Source organism: Mobula birostris, chromosome 5, assembly GCF_030028105.1.
Source record: "Mobula birostris isolate sMobBir1 chromosome 5, sMobBir1.hap1, whole genome shotgun sequence".
NCBI classification, from domain to species: domain Eukaryota; kingdom Metazoa; phylum Chordata; class Chondrichthyes; order Myliobatiformes; family Myliobatidae; genus Mobula; species Mobula birostris.
In genome coordinates this window covers 79,413,130-79,432,940 of record NC_092374.1, presented here as the reverse complement: position 1 = coordinate 79,432,940, position 19,811 = coordinate 79,413,130, and the positions used below count along the sequence as shown (strand labels likewise).

The 19,811-nt window shown below is 44.0% G+C and overlaps 1 protein-coding gene across 1 annotated transcript in view; it reads right to left on the bottom strand.

The window, feature by feature from the left end:
- snapc2 (small nuclear RNA activating complex, polypeptide 2) overlaps positions 1-19,811 on the bottom strand; it is a 51,175-nt gene that overhangs the window by 8,403 nt on the left and 22,961 nt on the right. The window contains exons 4-5 of the mRNA XM_072258234.1: positions 16,263-16,331; positions 494-770 (exon numbers count right to left, since the gene is read on the bottom strand). Of these exons, the coding sequence (XP_072114335.1) occupies positions 494-770; positions 16,263-16,331 (346 nt within the window). The remainder of the gene's footprint in view (positions 1-493; positions 771-16,262; positions 16,332-19,811) is intronic.

Sequence of the window (19,811 nt, the reverse complement as noted above, 5' to 3'; positions counted from 1 at the left end):
GGGGAGAGTCACATCATCAGAGGATGTGGGGGTGGGGGCCGAGAGGGGTGAGAAAACACAGCACTCTGTACGATGGAGATCGTACGGAGATGGGGAGAGGGTGGGGTTGGGTCCAGAGAGAGATCAAAGAACACAGCACCTGCCGTGGAGAGACAGGGTGAAGAGTCACATTTTCTGGCTCAGAGGGGGAGAGTCACATCGACCGGCTCAGATGGTGGGGGGGGTGCAGAGAGGGTCGGGAGGAGAAGAATCAGAGAATGGGGAAGCTGAGGGGGCAGAGAAGGGAGGGTCAATTCAGTCACATTGTCTGGTGACGGACCGAGGGGGTGACGTGAATAAGCGATGAGAATGAATGGGGGGGGTTAACGATCCGATGGGGAGGGGGAATCGGATGGGGCGATATTGATCCAATGGGGTGGGCAGCAGTCTGGTGGGGGGGCAATGATCTAATGGGGATTTAATGATTCAATGGAAATACGTGTACTGTACCTACCCAGTGGTGCTAGCTGCGGTAACGTTGCCCCCCTGACAGCTGCTGACAGAAACCGGTATATCCTGGCGAACTCAACAGGCTGGAACGGGTCGTCTGGCTCTGCCATCCTGGGATCCGACTGTTTCTGCTGGGTTGCGTCGTCCACTGGGGGCTGTGAGGGGAGGGGCTCATCTGTCGGATCTGTGGCACCCACCTCTGTCGGCTCTTCACCACAGCACGACATCAGTGGCACCACGTGCTCCTGGCACAAGGACTCTGTGGCTGCAATCGTCAGTGTCTGGGGTATGAGGGATATCAATGAGGGAAGGAGGTGGAAGGTGTCAGTGGAGGAAGGGGATGAGAGGGTAGAGGGGAAAGGAGCACAGCCCCCGAGATTGAGAGAAAGGTGAGGATGTGGGAAGGGCGGGAGCAGAAAACAGGGAGTGGATATGATCATTAAAATGCCTTCACGGTTGTTGGCTCAAAGCAAGCTCTCTCTGATTGCAGATACAGTACCACACCATCCATATCTGTAAACCTGTCCCATTCACATCACAGTGTCACGTCCTCATGTGTCAGCCTATGCCACACACAGAGTCAGATCCCCAGCTCCCAATCCGTTCTATACACCCAGTGTCATGTCCCCAGCTCTCCGTCAGTTCCACACACAGAGTGTCATGTCCCCAACACTCACAACACGCTGGAGGAACTCAGCAGGTTGGGCAGCATTCGTGGAGAAGATGGGTTGACGTTTCGGGCCAGAACCCTTCGTCAGGACTGTAGAGGGAAGGGGCAGAGGCCCTATAAAGAAGGTGCGGGGAGGGTGGGAAGGAGAAGGCTGGTAGGTTCCAGGTGAAAAACTAGTAAGGGGAAAGATAAAGGGGTGGGGGAGGGGAGGCAGGGAGGGGATAGGCAGGAAAGATGAAGAAGGAATAGGGGAGAACACAATGGGTAGTGGAAGGAGGCGGAACCATGAGGGAGGTGAGAGGCAGCTGGGGGAGGGGGCAGAGTGACATAGAGATAGGGGAAGGGAGGGGGAGGGAATTACCGGAAGTTGGAGAATTCTATGTTCATACCAAGGCGCTGGAGACTACCTAGACGGTATATGAGATGTTGCTCCTCCAACATGAGTTTAGTCAGTTCCACACACACAGTGTCATGACCCCAGCTCTAGGTCAGTTCCACATACACACTGTCATGTTCCCAGCTCTCCGTCAGTTCCATACACACAGTGTCATGTCTCCAGCTCTCTGACAGGTCCACACACACGCTGTCATGTCCCTAGCTGTCTGACAGGTCCACACAGACAGTGTCATGTCCCCAGCTGTCTGACAGTCCCATACACACAGTGTCATGTTCCCAGCTCTCTGTCAGTTCCACACAGACAGTGTCATGTCCCCAGCTGTCTGACAGTCCCATACACACACTGTCATGTCCCCAGCTCTCTGACAGTCCTATACACACAGTGTCATGTTCCCAGCTCTCTGTCAGTTCCACACACACAGTGTCATGTTCCCAGTTCTCTGTCAGTTCCACACACACAGCGTCATGTCCCCAGCTCTCTGTCGGTCCTATACACACAGTGTCATGTTCCCAGCTCTCTGTCAGTTCCACACACACTGTGTCATGTCCCCAGCTCTACATTAGTTCCACCCACACACTGTCATGTCCCCAGCTGTCTGTCGGTCACATACACACATGGTGTCATGTCCCAGATCTCTGTCAGTCCCATAGACACAGTGTCCAGTCCCCAGCTCTCTGTCAGTCCCACACACACACACACAGTGTCATGTCCCCAGGTCTCCGTCAGTCCCATACACACTGTCAAGCCTTTTTTTCCCTTTTTTTTTGATCAAAGTATTTTTATTAACAAAGAAAAATAGAAGAACGTATGTTATAATACAACCATTTTATACCAGTTACAAAAAGAACCCTCCCCACCCCTCAGTAAACAAGAACAAATAGAACCAGTCAGACCAGTCAAAAATAGATAGCCTAGTGTACATATGAAGATAGAGCACCTTACACACTCAATATAATATTTTTTTCAGCATCCATATTTTTGACAAAACCTAAAAACGGCTGCCAAGTGGTGTTAAATCTTGCAGACTGCCCCCGACCGAATAGTGAATCTTCTCATATTTTATAAAGTACATGATATCTTTGATCCAGTATCTATATGTTGGAGGTGAAGAGTCTTTCCATTTGCACAAGATGAGCCTTCTGGCAAGAAGTGAACAAAAAGCGATGAAATCGGTTTGGAATTTTCTGACGTATCTGAGAAGGCACTCCAAATAGTGTTACTGACCAAGATAGTGTAATCAATTGTCCAAAAAAAAATCAAACCCCATAAATTTACTAAGTTTGGACATAACCAAAACATATGGCAGAGTGTAGCTGGGAATTGTTTACATCTATCACACATTGGGTCAAGATCTTTATTAACCTGAGCCAATCTAACTGTAGACCAATGACAATGGTGCACAATTTTAAACTGAACAACAACATCTCTAAGACACACAGAGGATGAATAAATTCTATGAATTGCTTTTGCCATATCAAGTCAAGTCAAGTCAAATTTACTTATAAAGCACATTTAAAAACAACCCATGTTGACCAAAGTGCTGTACAAACCAAAACAGGTAGCTAAAATCACAAATGCAAGAAACACAGATATAAACAACAAGGCACACAGCTTACAGGCACAAAATAAACAACACATGAGCCTAAGCACAAGCCAAAAATCAGCCACATCAGGAAGATTCAAACGCTAGTGAATAAAGGTAATTTTTGAGCCTGGACTTAAAAGAGTCAATGGAGGGGGCAGATCTGATAGGGAGGGGAATGCTGTTCCACAGTCTAGGGGCTACAACAGCAAAGGTGCGGTCACCCCGAACTTAAATTTAGATCGCGGGACAGTCAGGAGTCCCAAGTCAGCCGACCTGAGGGACCTGGAACTAGAACCTGAAGGGGTTAGAAGGTCTGGGATAGGAGGGGGTCAGCCCATTTAGGGCTTTATAAACAAACAGGAGAACCTTAAAATCAATTCTAAACCGTACTGGTAGCCAGTGGAGAGAGGTGAGGATAGAAGTAATATGGTCCCTCTTCCGGGCACCTGTCAGGAGCCTGGCTGCGGCATTCTGGACCAGTTGCAGGCAGGACAGAGATAACTGACTAATCCCAGTATACAGGGAGTTGGAGTAGTCCAGGCGGGAGGATATAAGGGCATGGATGACTTTCTCGAGATCTTTGAAAGAGAGAAACAACTTGATTTTGGCAATAGTACAAAGCTGGAAAAAAAACTGGCTTTTACTGCATTAACTTGCTTGTCAAACTTAAAGGCGGAATCAAATATCACACCAAGGTTTTTGACATGGGGTTTCACAAGGGTGGACAGGTAACCAAGACTGTTGGTAATCGCTTTGACAGAGTCAAGGGGGCCAAATAGGACAACTTCAGACTTGCCTTCATTCAGCTGTAGGAAGTTTTGTGCCATCCAACACTTTATATCCTCAAGGCAGTTTATGAGGCTGACTAGATTTGACTGGTCGTTTGGTTTCAAGGAGAGATAAAGCTGTGCGTCATCAGCATAACAATGAAAGGAAATGTCCTGTTTTTGAATGATTTGGCCGAGGGGAAGCATGTATATAGAGGAAAGAATAGGACCTAGGATGGAACCTTGTGGGACCCCACAGGAGAGACTAGCTGGAGAAGAGGAAAATCTGCCTATGTTGACGGAGGAGCTTCTATTTTTGAGGTAGGATGGGAACCAGTTCAAGGCTTTGCCATCAACACCAACCCTGTACTGGAGACAGTCTGTTAATATGGCATGATCCACTGAGGTCAAGAAGAATTAGGATGGCAGTTACCTGAGACGGTAGAGAGAAGGAGGTCATTGTGCACTTTCAGCAAGGCAAACTCTGTGCTATGATAAGCCTAAAACCTGACTGAAATCTTTCCAAGATGTTGTTTTGGTGTAAGTAGGGCAGCAATTGACTAAGAATAACCTTTTCGGGAACCTTTGACAGGAATGGAAGTTTAGAAATAGGTCTGCAGTTGCTAGGTAAGGTAGGGTCTAAGTTGGGTTTGGTCAGGAGGGGCTGGACTTGAAGCAGGTTGGAACGCACCAGTGGCCAGGGAGCTGTTGATAATAGAGAGGATGCTGGGATCAGCTATGTCAAAGACATCCTTCAGGAGGGCAGTGGAGACAATGTCAATGGGCATGTTGCAGGTTTCATGGTGGAAACAATCTTTGTAAGGAAAGGAAGCGTGATGGATTGGAAACAGTCCAGTTTAGATGAACAGACCAGAGACAGTTAGGTCACAGGTGGGGGGGTGGGGGGGAATGTTCATTCTAATGTCTTCAACTTTACTAATGAAGAATTTTAAAGGTTCTTCGCACTTAGCAGGGGACAAATCTAAACTAATACTGAGGGTGGGACAAATGACAGAATTTATGGTACTGAATAAAACCTTGGGATTATAGACAATAGGTGCAGGAGTAGGCCATTCGGCCCTTCGAGCCAGCCCCACCATTCACTGTGATCATGGCTGATCATCCACAATCAGTATCCAGTTCCTGCTTTATCCCCATAACCTTTGATTCCGCTATCTTTATCTAACTCTTTCTTGAAAGAATCCAGAGACTTGGCCTCCACTGCTTTCTGGGGCAGAGCATTCCATACATCCACCACTCTCTGGGTGAAAAAGTTTTTCCTCAACTCCGTTCTAAATGGCCTACCCCTTATTCTTAAAACTGTGGCCTCTGGTTCTGGACTTACCCATCAGCGGGAACATACTTCCTGCCTCCAGCGTGTCCAATCCCTTAATAATCTTACATGTTTCAATCAGATCCCCTCTTATCCTTCTAAATTCCAGTGTATACAACCCCAGTCGCTCCAATCTTTCGACATATGACAGTCCCGCCATCCCGGGAATTAACCTTGTGAACCTACGCTGCACTCCCTCAATAGCAAGAATGTCCTTCCTCAAATTTGGAGACCAAAACTGCACACAGTACTCCAGCTGTGGTCTCACCAGGGCCCTGTACAACTGCAGAAGGACCTCTTTGCTTTTATACTCAATTTCCCTTGTTATGAAGGCCAGCATGCCATTAGCTTTCTTCACTGCCTGCTGTACTTGCATGCTTGCTTTCAGTGACTGATGTACAAGAACACCTAGATCTCGTTGTGCTTCCCCTTTTCCTAACTTGACTCCATTTAGATAATAATCTGCCTTCCCATTCTTACCGCCAAAGTGGATAACCTCACATTTATCCACATTAAACTGCATCTGCCCACTCACCCAGCCTGTCCAAGTCACCCTGCATTCTCATAACATCCTCCTCACATTTCATACTGCCACCCAGCTTTGTGAGAGTTGTTAGAAATTAGGTCAGAAAAGCATTTTGCTCTCACAGCCTGAACTGCATCCTGATATTTGTGAAGATTGTATCTCAAGATTTTAAAGGAAATTTGAAACCTATCACGCTTCCACATTCGTCAAATATTCTGCACTTCCTCCTCAGGGCTCTGGTGGTGTCATTAAGCCAAGGCAGACCTTTAGGCTTAGGCTTTTTGAATTTAAGGGGAGTAACAGTATTCAGAATAGAAGAGCAGGTGGTATTAAATAAGGAAGTAAGTTCCTCAGTGCTGAGATGGAGAGGAGAAGCCTCAATAGTGCAGGTATTAGGAGCAGCTATGAGAGCCTCAGAGAACTTACTGGCAGTCGGAGGGTTAATGTAATGAGAGCAATGTACAGGAAGATGAAAGTTAGTAGGCGAAAAAGGCAGAGAAGCATCAAACGTAACAGCACTATGATCCGACAGACACGCATCAATTATTTCCACATTGCAGATCAGAAAACCAGACGATAAGACCAGGTCAAGTGTATGGCCTAGCATGTGAGTGGGTCCGGTGATAAGCAAAGCAGAACTAAAAGACTCCAGCAGATGCATAAAATCACTTACGAGAGGCTTAGTAGGACAGCAAACATGATTATTAAAGTCACCAAGAATCAGAACTCGATCAAAGTTGGGCATAGTATTTGAGAGGAAGTCCACAAATTAAGTGATAAAATCTTTATGTATTTTTGGTGGACGATACATAAGAGCAATTAAGAGAGGATTGACCAGTCCCACTTTAATTAATTGCACCTCAAAGCTGGGGAAATAATCAGAGTTCAGTAGACGGCAATTAAAATGTTTCTTAAACACAGCGGCTAGACCCCCTCTGCGTCCAGAGGGTCTAGGCATGCTAAAAAAGTTACAGTCATCCGGACAGGCCAATAAGTGGAGCAAGCTCACCAGCGCTTAAACAGGTTTCCGTCACTAGTAAGAAATCCAATCCTTAGGCGGTGAAAAAGTCATTGAGAATAGAAGTCTTATTGGATAAGGATCTCAGAGCTATTTTGACTGGGATAGCAGTATAATTCGACAACGGCTCCCTCGCCAGAGGGCGGAGGTTGCGGAAGACTACTCCACCGCGCTTCACAAATGGCCTGGCGGGAAGCTCACAGGGCGGTGGTCTGGCGTCCAGGTCTGTGTCTAGGGTAACCGGTCGGAGAAAGGCGTACCTGGTCTCGAGGGAGTGCCGAGGAATGGAGCGACATGGCCGACCAGGTCCAACATTGTCGAGCTGCAGAAGGTAGACCGGTGCCAAGCGAGAGTGGGCAAGATTCCTCAGCTTAACCGAGGTGCCTGCACGTTTACTCCACCTCCTAGCTCATTTCCTACAGTGGTAGCCGCAGGGCCGTGCCCATATACCTTCAGGCTGTTGGGAAAATAGAGAATGGTGGAAGCTCCTTTGTCTGGAATCCCGAGTGAATAAGTTCACGACAGAGGCTCGAATATTCAGTAGTGTTCGATGAGCGTAGACAATAGTGGCTTGCTCATCATGTATACACAGAGACACAAACAGAGCCAGGACAAACAAGAACGGCAATAGGCGAAGACAAGCAGCCAAACACAGCCATCATGTCATCTGGAGTTTGTTCAATATCCTCTTCCCATTTATGTTTAATAAATCCAAATTCTCAGGATTAACTACATTAAAGTAGCTCATAGATTTTGCTTACAGATTATTTCACATCAATTTTGCACTTAAGGACTGAATCTCAGAGCGATGAAGTGGGGTAGTAGGGAAAGCACTCAAGAGGAGAGGCCATAAAGCTTCTGAGTTGTAAATATCTATAGAAGTGTGTCCTAGGGATATCAAATTTCTTAACCAGCTGTTCAAAAGAGGCAAAATTGCTCTCAATGTAAAGATTATACAATGAAGTGATACCATGTTTAGACCAAATATCAAACGCTACATCCATTATTGCTGGGGTGAACGTGTAATTTTTTTGCTACTGGTGCAGCGAGTGAGAGGTTATTAAGTGCAAAATGACGTCTAAGTTGGAACCAAATTTTAATGGAGTACATCGCAACTGGATTCAGGGTGAAACTAGATACAGGTTGTGAGAGTGGTAGTTTAGCATATACAACCGAAGAAGGGGTAAACTGTAAGGATGACTTCTCCATAATCACCCAGCTAGCAGCAGCAATATCATCTCTTGTCCAATACAAAATTGCTCTTATACTGGGCTGTTTTTTATTCCAAATAAAACTTGAAATTTGACTATTTCGGTTATTGAAGAAACTCTTTGTTAGAAAAATTGGGAGGCTTTGGAACATGTATAAGAATCTGGGCAGGCCAGTCATTTTAATTGTATTAATCCTCCTGCTGAGGGAAAGAGATAAAGAATTCTAACGTTCAAATTCCTGTTTTAAGATTGGAAAGGAGATGTTGATAGTTGGCTTTATAAAGGTCCTTGTAATTATGTGTTATCCAGACCCCCAGGTTATTTAAATTTCCTATAGCTGATTCTAAAGGGGGTCACGGAAAAAGAAATGTCCAAATATGTGGTCCCAACTAGCATCATTTCACTCTTTTGAAAGTTAACCAGATATTTGACCAAATTTAGTGAGCAATATTGATAGATTTGGGAGACTTCAAGTTGGATCTGAGATATACAATAGCATATCAACTGCGTACAGTAAAGCTCCCCTGTGGATGTCTTTGATACTAACTGATGTTCTCAGGGCTATGGCAAGTGGCTCAATTGCCACAGCAAAAAGGAGTGAAGTTAAAGGGCATCCCTGTCTTGTGCCACGTTGCAGTTCAAAAAATGACGATATACAATTACTAGTATGTGCTGCTGCCAGTGAGGACGAGTAAAGTACTTCAATCCATGAGATGAATGTAGAACCAAAACCACATTTTTGGAGAGTATAGAAAAAAAAAGTTCCATTTCACCTGGTCAAATGCCTTTTCAACATCAAGTGAAAGAATAATCTCTGGGGTACTAGATTCAGAGGAATCATATAGTATACTTAGAAGACATCTTATATTAAAAAAAAGTACCGATTTCTTATAAAACCTGTTTGATCGGGTGAGATAATTAATGGTAGAATCTTCTTGGATTTTGGTATCCGTATTTAAAGGAGAGATTGGTTGGTAAGAACTACATTCAAAGGGGTCTTTGCCCTTTTTCAAAATTAATGAAATAACTGCCTGATGCATTGTGGGGGATAGGGAGTGGGATAAAAAAGACTCTTCAAAAACAGATAATAGTAATGGGGAAGGTTGAGTGGAAAATTTCTTTTAAAATTCAGAAGGATATCCATCTGGGCCTGGGTATTTTCCACTCTGCATACTGCTGATTGCTGAGTCTATCTCCAGAGTCATGATTGCCTTCTCCAGATCAGTAGCTACATGCGGATCTATATATGGGATGTTTAGCTTTTTAAAGAAATCCAGATCTGATGGGGTGGTGGATGATCTGAGGAGTACAATGATTGGTAAAAGCTATGGAAGCATGAGTTAATTTCTACATTATCTGTTTGTATTATGCCCTGTGCATCCCGTATCTCAGCAAATACCGTGACTGGCTGTTTTGTGACGCAGTTGATGGGCTAGCAGCCTCCCTGCTTTTTCTCCATGTCCATAAAACTCACATTGCAACTTGGAGATAAGATATTCAGCTTCTTGAGTTGTTAACAGATTGTATTCGGTCTGAAGTAGTAAACGCTGTTTGAGCAAAGCTGATGAGAGTGCTTGGTTATGCAAGAGGTCTAATTCCAGTATCTGATCTGTCAGTTGTTTAATACGTTCAGTCCTTATTTTCCTCCGACGTGCGCAGAATGAAATTATTTGGCCTGTTAAATATGCCTTTAGCGCCTCCCATACAATTGATAGAGACATCTTCAGTGTCTGATTAATTATCAGAAAAGATTCTCAAGTCAAGTCAGGTCACTTTTTATTGTCATTTCGACCATAACTGCTGATACAGTACACAGTAAAAAGGAAACAATGTTTTTCAGGACCATGGTGCTACATGAACAATACAAAAACTACACTGAACTACGTAAAACAAAACTACACTAGACTACAGACCTACCCAGGAATGCATAAAGTGCACAAAAGTGCATTACAATAAATAATAAACAAGACAATAGACACAGTAGAGGGCAGTAGATTGGTGTCAGTCCAGGCGCTGGGTATTGAGGAGTCTGATGGCTTGGGGGAAGAAAATGTTGCATAGTCTGGTCGTGAGAGCCAGAATACTTCGGTGCCTTTTGCCAGATGGCAGGAGGGAGAAGAGTTTGTATGAGGGGTGTGTGAGATCCTTCATAACGCTGTTTGCTTTACGGATGCAGTGTGCGGTGTAAATATCTCTAATGGCGGGAAGAGAGACCCTGATGATCTTCTCAGCTGACCTCACTACCCGCTGCAGGGTCTTGCGATCCGAGATGGTGCAATTTCTGAACCAGGCAGTGATACAGCTGCTCAGGATGCTCTCAATACAACCTCTGTAGAATGTGGTGAGGAAGTGGGGGTGAGAGATGTACTTTTCTCAGCCTTCACAGAAAGTAGAAACGCCGCTGGGCTTTCTTTGCTATGGAGCTGGTGTTGAGGGACCAAGTGAGATTCTCCACCAGGTGAACACCAAGAAATTTGGTGCTCTTAACAATCTCTACGGAGGAGTCATCAATGTTCGGAATAAATATTCTTCTCAAAACATTCATCTGAAAGGAGAGTATGATTTAGCCTCCAAGGATGCTAACCTGGCTGTGTAGTAGGGACACGTAATATTAAAGTCAGCGGACTATGATGGGATGTAACTATGGCTTCATAATCACACTCGGTTACAGAAGACAGAAGGCTGGTATCCATACAAAATAACTGACACACGAATAGGAACCGTGTACTGGGGAGAAAAAAGAGTAACTCCGAGAGGTAGAGTTACAAAACCACCATACATCAGCCACTCCGTACGTTTTAATAAAATGTCTGATAGACTGTGCTGACCTAGGGATAGGGACATACCTCGCCGCACTGCACTCCAAAATTGGAGAGAGGACACAATTAAAATCACCTCCGAGGATGAGCTTATGCGTGACCATGTTTGGCAACTTGGAGAAGAAATCACTAAAAAACAAATGGTCATCCCAATTCGGTGCATAAACATTGGCAGCCTATATAGCCGCCCAGTTACAATTAAAAACCGTCCAGCTGGGGGGGGGGCATCACATGATGACGTGGGATTGAGACGTGTAAATCCAGCTCTCCCGTAAAAAGTCAGCAAAGTACCGTTTAAACAAAGTAAAGTTAATAAATACTTTCCGAAAACTACTTATAAACTTCGTAAGACTACTCTACGATATGCCTCGTAAACCGCAACAGAAGAAGTCTGTTGTTGTGAAGTCGCCACGAGATGGGAAGGAAAAAGGGCCTACTGCAGCGATGGAGCCTCGGATTCAGGTTGGATCTCCTTCAGAGGAGACGCATTTTATTTCTGGCGTAGAAGAACAGGTAGCAATGGCGGCGGTAGCGGTCTCTCGGAAGAAGATGCCGGAATTGCGCATGCGCAAAGAAGTACGCATGTGCAAATTGACACAACTTAAACTACAAGAACCGACGGCCACTGCAACTGAAAGCGACTCAGAGTCAGAATTGGATACCGTAGAGAATACAGATGAAGAAGAGGAGGAAGAACTGGAAGAGACTGGAAGTAAAGGAGACGACGGAGACATAAGGGAGGCTTTATTGCAATTAACGGCTGAACTAAGAAAATTAAGAACAGAGCTTAGAGACGTGAAAATGTGCTATGATAAAGCTATGAAAAGACAGGATAAAATGGATAAAAAACTTCAGAAGATGGAAAGAACAATGGAGCATATTAACGATAGAGTGGAAAAAACAGAAAATGATGTGCTTGTCTGGAATACGGAAGGAAATCGACTCTTGGAGAAAGTGGACGTGTTGGAAAATTTTAGTAGATGTAACAATATTAAAATTGTTGGTCTTAAAGAAGGTATAGAGGGAGATAATCCAATTGAATTTTTTCAAAGATGAATCCCGAAAACCTTGCAAATGAAGGAGGAAGACAGATCGCTTGAAATTGAGCGGGTACATAGAGCTCTAAGACCAAAACCACAAGATGACCAATATCCACGATCAATTTTAATAAAATTCTTAAGATTTCAAGACAAAGAAAGGATTTTACAGGCGGCTGCCCAAGCTGCCAAGAAGAGAAAAGGGCCACTGATGATAGAAGGGAAGAAAAATTTTTTTTACCCTGACATAAGTTATGAACTTTTGAAGAAAAGGAAGAAATTTAATCCAGTGAAAAAAGCCCTATGGGATCACGGTTATCAATTTATATTGCGTTATCCTGCAACCTTGAAGATTTTTTTGCCTGGTGGAGAAAAAAGATTTTTTGATGATTACCGGAAAGCGGAGGAGTTTGTACGAGATTCTTTGAATATTCACCAGATACAAGAACAAACCCAGGGGACCGAGATGGATTGAAGATGAAGACTGGATCAAGGATTAGGCCTGTTGGATTTTTAGGCGGATGAATATATAAATATATTATTAATTATATGGGGGAGGGGAAGAAAGGTTAAAATTTGAGGAATATTAGCTGGGAATAATGACAATAATTTTTTATATATATATATATATATATATACACAATTTTTTGTTACGGGAGAGCTGGAAGAAACACTGACCAATCGCTACGTTATTCATGTGTGCAAGCGTGGCAATAGCCACGACCCGCACAATGGAGGGGGGTAGTGTTGTGTATCTTTTCATTCACAACATTAGTGGGGGGTATTTTGTTTTTTCTTTTTTTGTATCTTATCTATCTTTTTTTTCTTTTTGTCTGGATGATTGGGAGGGAAACACATAGCAACATGGTGAAGTTCAAAGAGATTCCCCAGGGAACTATGAGAGTTGAGAAGTTGAGTAACGTTTTAGATTTTAAGAGATAAATATGAAACATTTTTGAATATTTGGAGCCCTTATTTACAGCTCCGATGATAAAGATCTTGGTTCCTTGGGGAAAGTAACAAATATATATTAAATTTATTTTTAATCCCATGGAGCATGTGCAAACCTTCCAATATTCAGGCGGTTCTTTTTTTTTCTTTTCTCTTTAGGTAGGAGTATATATTGGGTGGGGGAGGGTTAGGGGGAGTGGGGAGGGTAGATATTATTTTCTCATGTATTTACTTTGAAAACGCAATAAAAATTATATTTAAAAAAACCGTCCAGCTGGATCAGATTCAACACTCGTTGCCACGGACTGCGTATTTTTTCTAATTATTATAGCTGCTCCTCTGGCCTTTGAATTAAAATTAGAGTGCAATACTTGACCAACCCATCCCCCTCTTAGTCGACAATGAACAGAGATACACAAGTGGGTCTCCTGTAGGAATGCTATATTAGCCTTAAGGTGTTTCAAATGAGTTAAATACCTTTTTACGTTTTACAGGGTGATTAGGAGACTTAACATTCCAACTCACTAATTTAACAGAGCGACCATTTGTCTGAGATGAAATATTATTATTAACCATATGGAACTGAAGGAAGTAGAATATCACAAGGGTATCTCCCAATATACATAGATAGAAATAATGATAGGTCTAAGTATGAAACAAAAAGAAATAGTTTGTCAATTTCCCTACCCTCATCACCGATACAAACACAGTGAACCCAAAACCCCTTATTACCATATCCACACATTAAGTGTTTACTTGGATGCCTTCTGAGCTAAATCAGGTTGAGCTTCTGCCCAACCCATCCTAAATTAAGAAACCAGAAAAAAAATAGCACTAGAAATTCCCCCAGCTTATAAATATCAACATTGTTTGGGATTTTAACATAATATATATATATATATATATATATACTTACAGCCGGTATTATGAATTTGCTAATTAATGAAAGATGAATCGTATTTGGTTTAAGCATATTGAAGGATTCAAAATTAAAACTAATCTTGAAAAGATTTCCCCTCCCAAAAAAAGCTTTAACATCTCAACGACAGTGACCACAAAGAAAACATATTTCCACGACAAAAGACTAGAATAATCATAATACTTTTCCTGGGCACTGCAGAAAACTATCGATTCCGCAACTGTTTGTGAATAGCCCACTGGAGTCCCACATGTGAAAAATGCATTACTGGTCCGTGATCATGTTCTGTGTTTTGCTGCCGTGACGATATGCTCTGTTACGTAGGCCATGGCCTTCTCTGGGTGCAGAAATTCTTTCTCCGTCCCGTTGTGTGTAATGCGGAGTCGAGCAGGGAACAGTATATCACATCGGATATCTGGCTGGTCACGCAGCAGTTTCCTGACATCCGTGAACACAGCTCGAGCTTTGGTGACCCTTGCGGTGTAGTCTGGAAAACTAGCGATGAGTTTCCCATTGTAGTTAAGCGGAGCCTGGTTTCGAGCTCGACATAAAACATCGACACAGTCCTGATAATAATGTAGTTCAAGTACAATTGCACGCAGGTTATCGCTGGTTTTTTTTTGGTCTGAGACTCCGATGCGAGCGGTCGATAAGAATACCTTTGTCCAGTTTAAGCATCTCTGACAGTAATTTAGAAATGGACTCCGCGGAACTTGATCCGGGCCCCTAAGTGACCCCCAAAATACAGATATTGCACCTCCGCATTCTTCCCTCCATGTCTTCACATTTATCATTTAAGTCCTTCAGCTCCGACTTCAGGGCGTTACTGTCAAGCCTTTTTAACCTCTCCCTGTCTCAAAGTGTTTCTACTTGAAGACCACTACCATCCTGGCACCACAGAAAAACAAGCCAACGTGCCTTAATAACTACCACCCAGTAGCTCTGACATCCATCATCATGAAGTACTTTGAAAAGCTGGCCAAACACACATTAACTCCAGCCTTCCAGAGAACCCTGAGCCACCTGTAATTTACCTACCGCATCGCCCTGTTGCTACACTCATTTCAAGAGCATCTGGACAGCAAATGCACCTATGTCAGATTAGAGCTTGCTATGTGCTTACAAAGATGTATCAGACTAATGTTTATCGACTACAACAGCACCTTCAATACTATAATTTGAAACAAACTCATCAAGTTCTAGACCCTGGGGGTCAACGCCTCCCTCTAAAGCTGGATCCTTGACTTCTTGACCAACAGACAAGCGGTACGAATACGCAGCAAGCACCACGATTATCCTCAAAACTAATGCTCCACAAGACTGTGTCCTCAGCACCCACTCTACTTTCTGTAACTCACAACTGCGTAGTTAGATTCTGCTCTAACACATTCTACATGTTTGCAGATGATACCATTATAGTAGGTCATCACTCAAATAACGATGAGACAGAAAAGGAGATTGAGTTTAGTGATATGGTGTCATAATGACAATCTTTCACTCAATGTCAACAAAAGCTGGTCATTGACTTCAGGAAGGTGGTCAGTGTACATGCTCCTGTCTACATCAATGGACATGAGTGTCAGAAGGTTGAGAACTTCCAGTTCCTGGGAGAGGAACCTATATCCTATCCTATCACCTATATCCTATCCTGGTCTAACACATTAATATCATGGTGAAGAAAGCTCAACAACATTGCTACTTCCTCAGGAAGCTAAAGAGTCGTCTCCGTCCACTCTAATATTTATCAATGCACCACACAGAAAGCATTCTATCTGAATGCATAATGGTTTGTATGGCAACTGCATGTGACAACAAAGAACTGCTCAGAATTGTGCTGAGCTGTGTTCACATCGTGCACCAACCTCCCTCCTATGAATGCCTTCCGTATTTCTTGCTGCCTCAATAAAGCAGCCAACATAATCAAAGACCCTACCCACACCAGAATTTCTCTCGTCTCCCCTCTCCTATTGTGTATTAGAAGCCTGAAAGTACATATGACCAGGTTGAAGCACAACTTCCATCGCGCTGTTAGATTCTTGAATGACCTTGTGTACGATTAGGTGGGCTCTTGACCTCACAGTCTACCTCATTATGATCTTGCACATTATTGTTTACCTGCACTGCCCTTTCTCAGTAGCGGTTACACTTTATTTTGCATTCTTATTGTTTTGGCTGGTTCTACATCAATGCACTGTAATGACTGGATCTGTAAGAACAGTATGCAAGGTAAACTTTGCATTGTATCTCGGTACATGTCACAATAATAAGCCAATTCCAGTTCCTCAATGCTGTCACAGTCCCCAGTGGTCTGCCCACCCAAAGCACACCATCAGTCTCCAAATCTGTCTGTCCTGTACACACATTGGCACTGTCACTGCCTGTCAACCTGTCCCCCACAGTCCTCAGCAGTCTCCCTGTGTTTCACACACACTGACTCAGTTCCCGCATGCTGCCTCAGTTCCCAGCTGTCTGTCTCACCCACGCACAGCAGTTCCCAAGTGTCCGCCTCCCCTATGCACCATAGCGACAGGGTCACATACCTGAGAGACCGTGTTTGAGATCACCTTGTCCAATGTGCCCGTCACTGCTTCTGCCAATTCTGTCCAGATCTGAAAGAGAGGATCACACCATCAACCTGACTGCTAGGGGAATATTCAACCTCAAACCGTGCGGCCACCACACTGATATTGACATTCAACGACTTCAGCTCACTCTCAAGCCTTCCTGACCTTGGCCTCCACAACACCATGGAGTGAAGAGGAGGAGTGCAGAACAATCCTACCACTCTCTGAAAAGGTTCATCTCTACACAACAGTATAACATCAAGGTCACCAGCCCTGGTTCTGTGACTGCACAGCAGAGAAGGATGTGGTGGGGAAGTGACTTACTTAGGTGAGGTACAGACACAGGTGGTTGTCCATCGTGTCTGACAATGACGGGAAACCTGTGCAGGAGAGTTTTTAAAATGGAAAAGCACTGGGGCAGTTTCACTCCCTCAACCTCCGAAGTCCGGGTCCAGTGGGTGATCACAACTTCAACTGTGCCTCGCCATGTCCTTCACTCTCCATGGAGCGGTACAGAACTGCCTTCCTGGCCGTTGGATCTCACCGAAGATCTCATCCACTCAGTCCACCGGAGCAGACTTCGTATGCTAGGACAGGTATGAGGCCAGCTGGCTACCCTCACCTGGCTTAGACCGTCTGTTGAAGCTGTGTACTAGGGTGTGGTTGCTATCACAGGCAAACAGCTACTTGGAGCTACAGGTGAGAACTGGTGGTTCATACATCTGGTCCTGTTGTGTTGTGGTACATATAGTGAAACTCTCGTAACGCTGGCAACCATGAGACTTTGGCGGTGCTGGACTGTCAGACTTGCTGGAAAATTGGATGTTCTCCTATTAATACCACATACATAATAATTAATTTTTTTGGAAATAAATAGCGGTAATAAATAATAGAGATAATGAAAATAATTATCATTTTCATTAACGGAGTAATACATAAATTCTCTAGTGGAGCAGGTGGGTTCATTGGAAAATTGAAAGGAGCACAGAGCTCTAGTGAGTTTAGAGAGCATTGGAAAAGGGGCTCCGGTGAGTTTAAAGAGTTGGTAAACAGAACCAGGAAAGTCAGATTCCAATTCATCAGATTTTTCAGAAACAAAGCGATTGGAGTTCTAGTGATCGGCTAGAAACAAAGTGGTAGCAGAACCCAATGTCATTGTGTGATTTAATGTCCTCTAGAAAAGGCTGGGCGAAGAATTTACAACAAGAAAGGATATTGGTCTCTACTGAAAAAATCCTTTGTCGAAACACAAGAGCAATGCAGAAGCTGCAAAGCTGAAGAGAAGAGCTCCTCGGCGAGTGAGGTAGTCCGATCCTGGCAGTGGTCCGATGGGAAGAGAAGAGCTCCTCGGCGAGTGAGGTAGTCCGATCCTGGCAGTGGTCCGATGGGAAGAGAAGAGCTCCTCGGCGAGTGAGGTAGTCCGATCCTAGCAGTGGTCAGATGGGAAGAGAAGAGCTCCTCGGCGAGTGAGGTAGTCCGATCGTGATCGCAGATTTATGAGAATGTTGCCAGGTTTCAAGGGACAGGTTGAGCAGGTTGGGACTTCTTTCATTGAGGCGTGGGAGAATGTGTGTGATCTTATAGATGTGTATAGAATTATGAGGGTCACAGACAGGGTGATTGCACAGTCTTTTTCACCAGAGGTGGGAATCAGAATTTAGAGGGCATAGGTTTAAGATAAAAAAAAGATATTTAAAAGGGCAACATTTTCCACTATGGGAGCAGTCGGTGTATGGAATAAATTGCCAAAGGAAGTGGTTGAGGCAGGTGCATTAAGAACACTTAAAAGAAACTTGGACAGCTACATAGAAAGGAAAGGTTTAGAGGGATATGGACCAAATGGGATTATCTAGGATGGGAACATTGGTTGACACTGACCAGTTGGGCAGAAAGGCTGTTTTCCTCTTGTATGATTCTATGACCAGCATAAAGCAAACACCTTGAGACCAAGTTGAATAAACTCTGTGTACCGCATGTGGGGTGCCTATAGCTTTGGAGAGTGCAACACCCTGGGTTACATAAGTGATAATACTTTGTGATAAGGATCGAGTTGTTCCACACTGATCTTTGTAATGACAGTAATATCAAATTTGATAAAAGGCAAGTGCAAAAACAAAGCAAAATTTCAGATAGAACAGAAATTGAGTTTGTTACGTGAGGTAGCAAAGCTGAGCATCTCTACAAAGCAACTTGAGATGTCGCCACAAATCATCATAACCTTTGCATTTCAGTACCCTCCTGGATCAGGAGGAAGGGCAACTGACTTAAAGGCCTGCCCAAAACGCTAACGTGGTGAAGACAGACAGAAACTAGCTTTGTCATCAATTGAAACTGATTCACCCTGATCATCTACACACCGATGGCAAATTTGATAATCAGCTGCTGAAGTGGCTGCTAATTTCAGTGCTAAAGATAAGCCTCAGTAAATTCAGCAAATTCCAATAGAAATCAATGACGCTGAGGTTAACACATACTCCAGAGCTACTGATGCAAAACAACTTCAGATTCTGCCAGCATCAGCTTTGGTAGAGAAACCACAGCCAGTGATACTTTCTTGATGTGTTCTGCAGATTAAAATGGAACAGAAGAAAACTGTGGAGTGAGTAGTGAGTGGCCGCAAATGTGGAGGAGGCCATATTGGGTTGAGTGGACGAGGAAATCGCGGAGGGAGTGATCCCTGTGGAAAGCTGAGGGGGAATGGGTGGAGGAAAAGGTATGTTTAGTGGTAGGATCCCTTTGGAGATGGTAGGAGTTGTGGTGGATGATGTGATGTCCAGAAGTTGCAAGTTTTTCACCATGCCCTACCAAAGTAACCACAGAAATCTCATGTGCAAACACTTGAGCTGTTTGATGTGTTTCCTGTAAAGCATCCAAGTCTCACAGCCACACAAAAGGAAAATGCAACTGTAGTATGCACTTTGATCTTGCATGTCTGTGTCTGTGGCTCATCAAAAGTAACAAAGCGACCATGTCCAATCACTGAGCGGGAGTACGAGAAGAGATACATTTTCACTTCAGTTTGCACTTAAGATTCAAAAGACAGCACTTTGCTGCATTTTTTTGGAGTTAAACTGTGACCAATCACTGAATGGGATTCGTTAGAAAGGGCAAATAACAATAAGACAGATATAAGCGGAGCGGTCGTTGTTGTGAGTGGGCCTGTGTTGGAGTGGCTTCGGCAATCAGGTTTAGGCGGAGTAAGTATCTGCTAAATTTCTCTTTTACAGTTAGCGCAGTGAGAATGGCTCCAGGGGCAGCGTTTTGTTCAATGTGTGAGATGTGGGAATGCTCAGAGACCTCCAACCTCCCGGATGACCACATCTGCACCAGGATCACTGACCTCCAGCTTCTCAGAGGAGGTATCAAGGAACTGGAGCTGCAGCTCGATGACTATCAGCTCATATGGGAGAATGAGGAGGTGATAGATAGGACCTATATGTAGGTAGTCACCCTTGGTTGCAAGAGACAGGTAACTAGGTGAGTGCCAGGAGGAAGGAAGAGTAATGGGCAGTCAGTGCAGAGTAC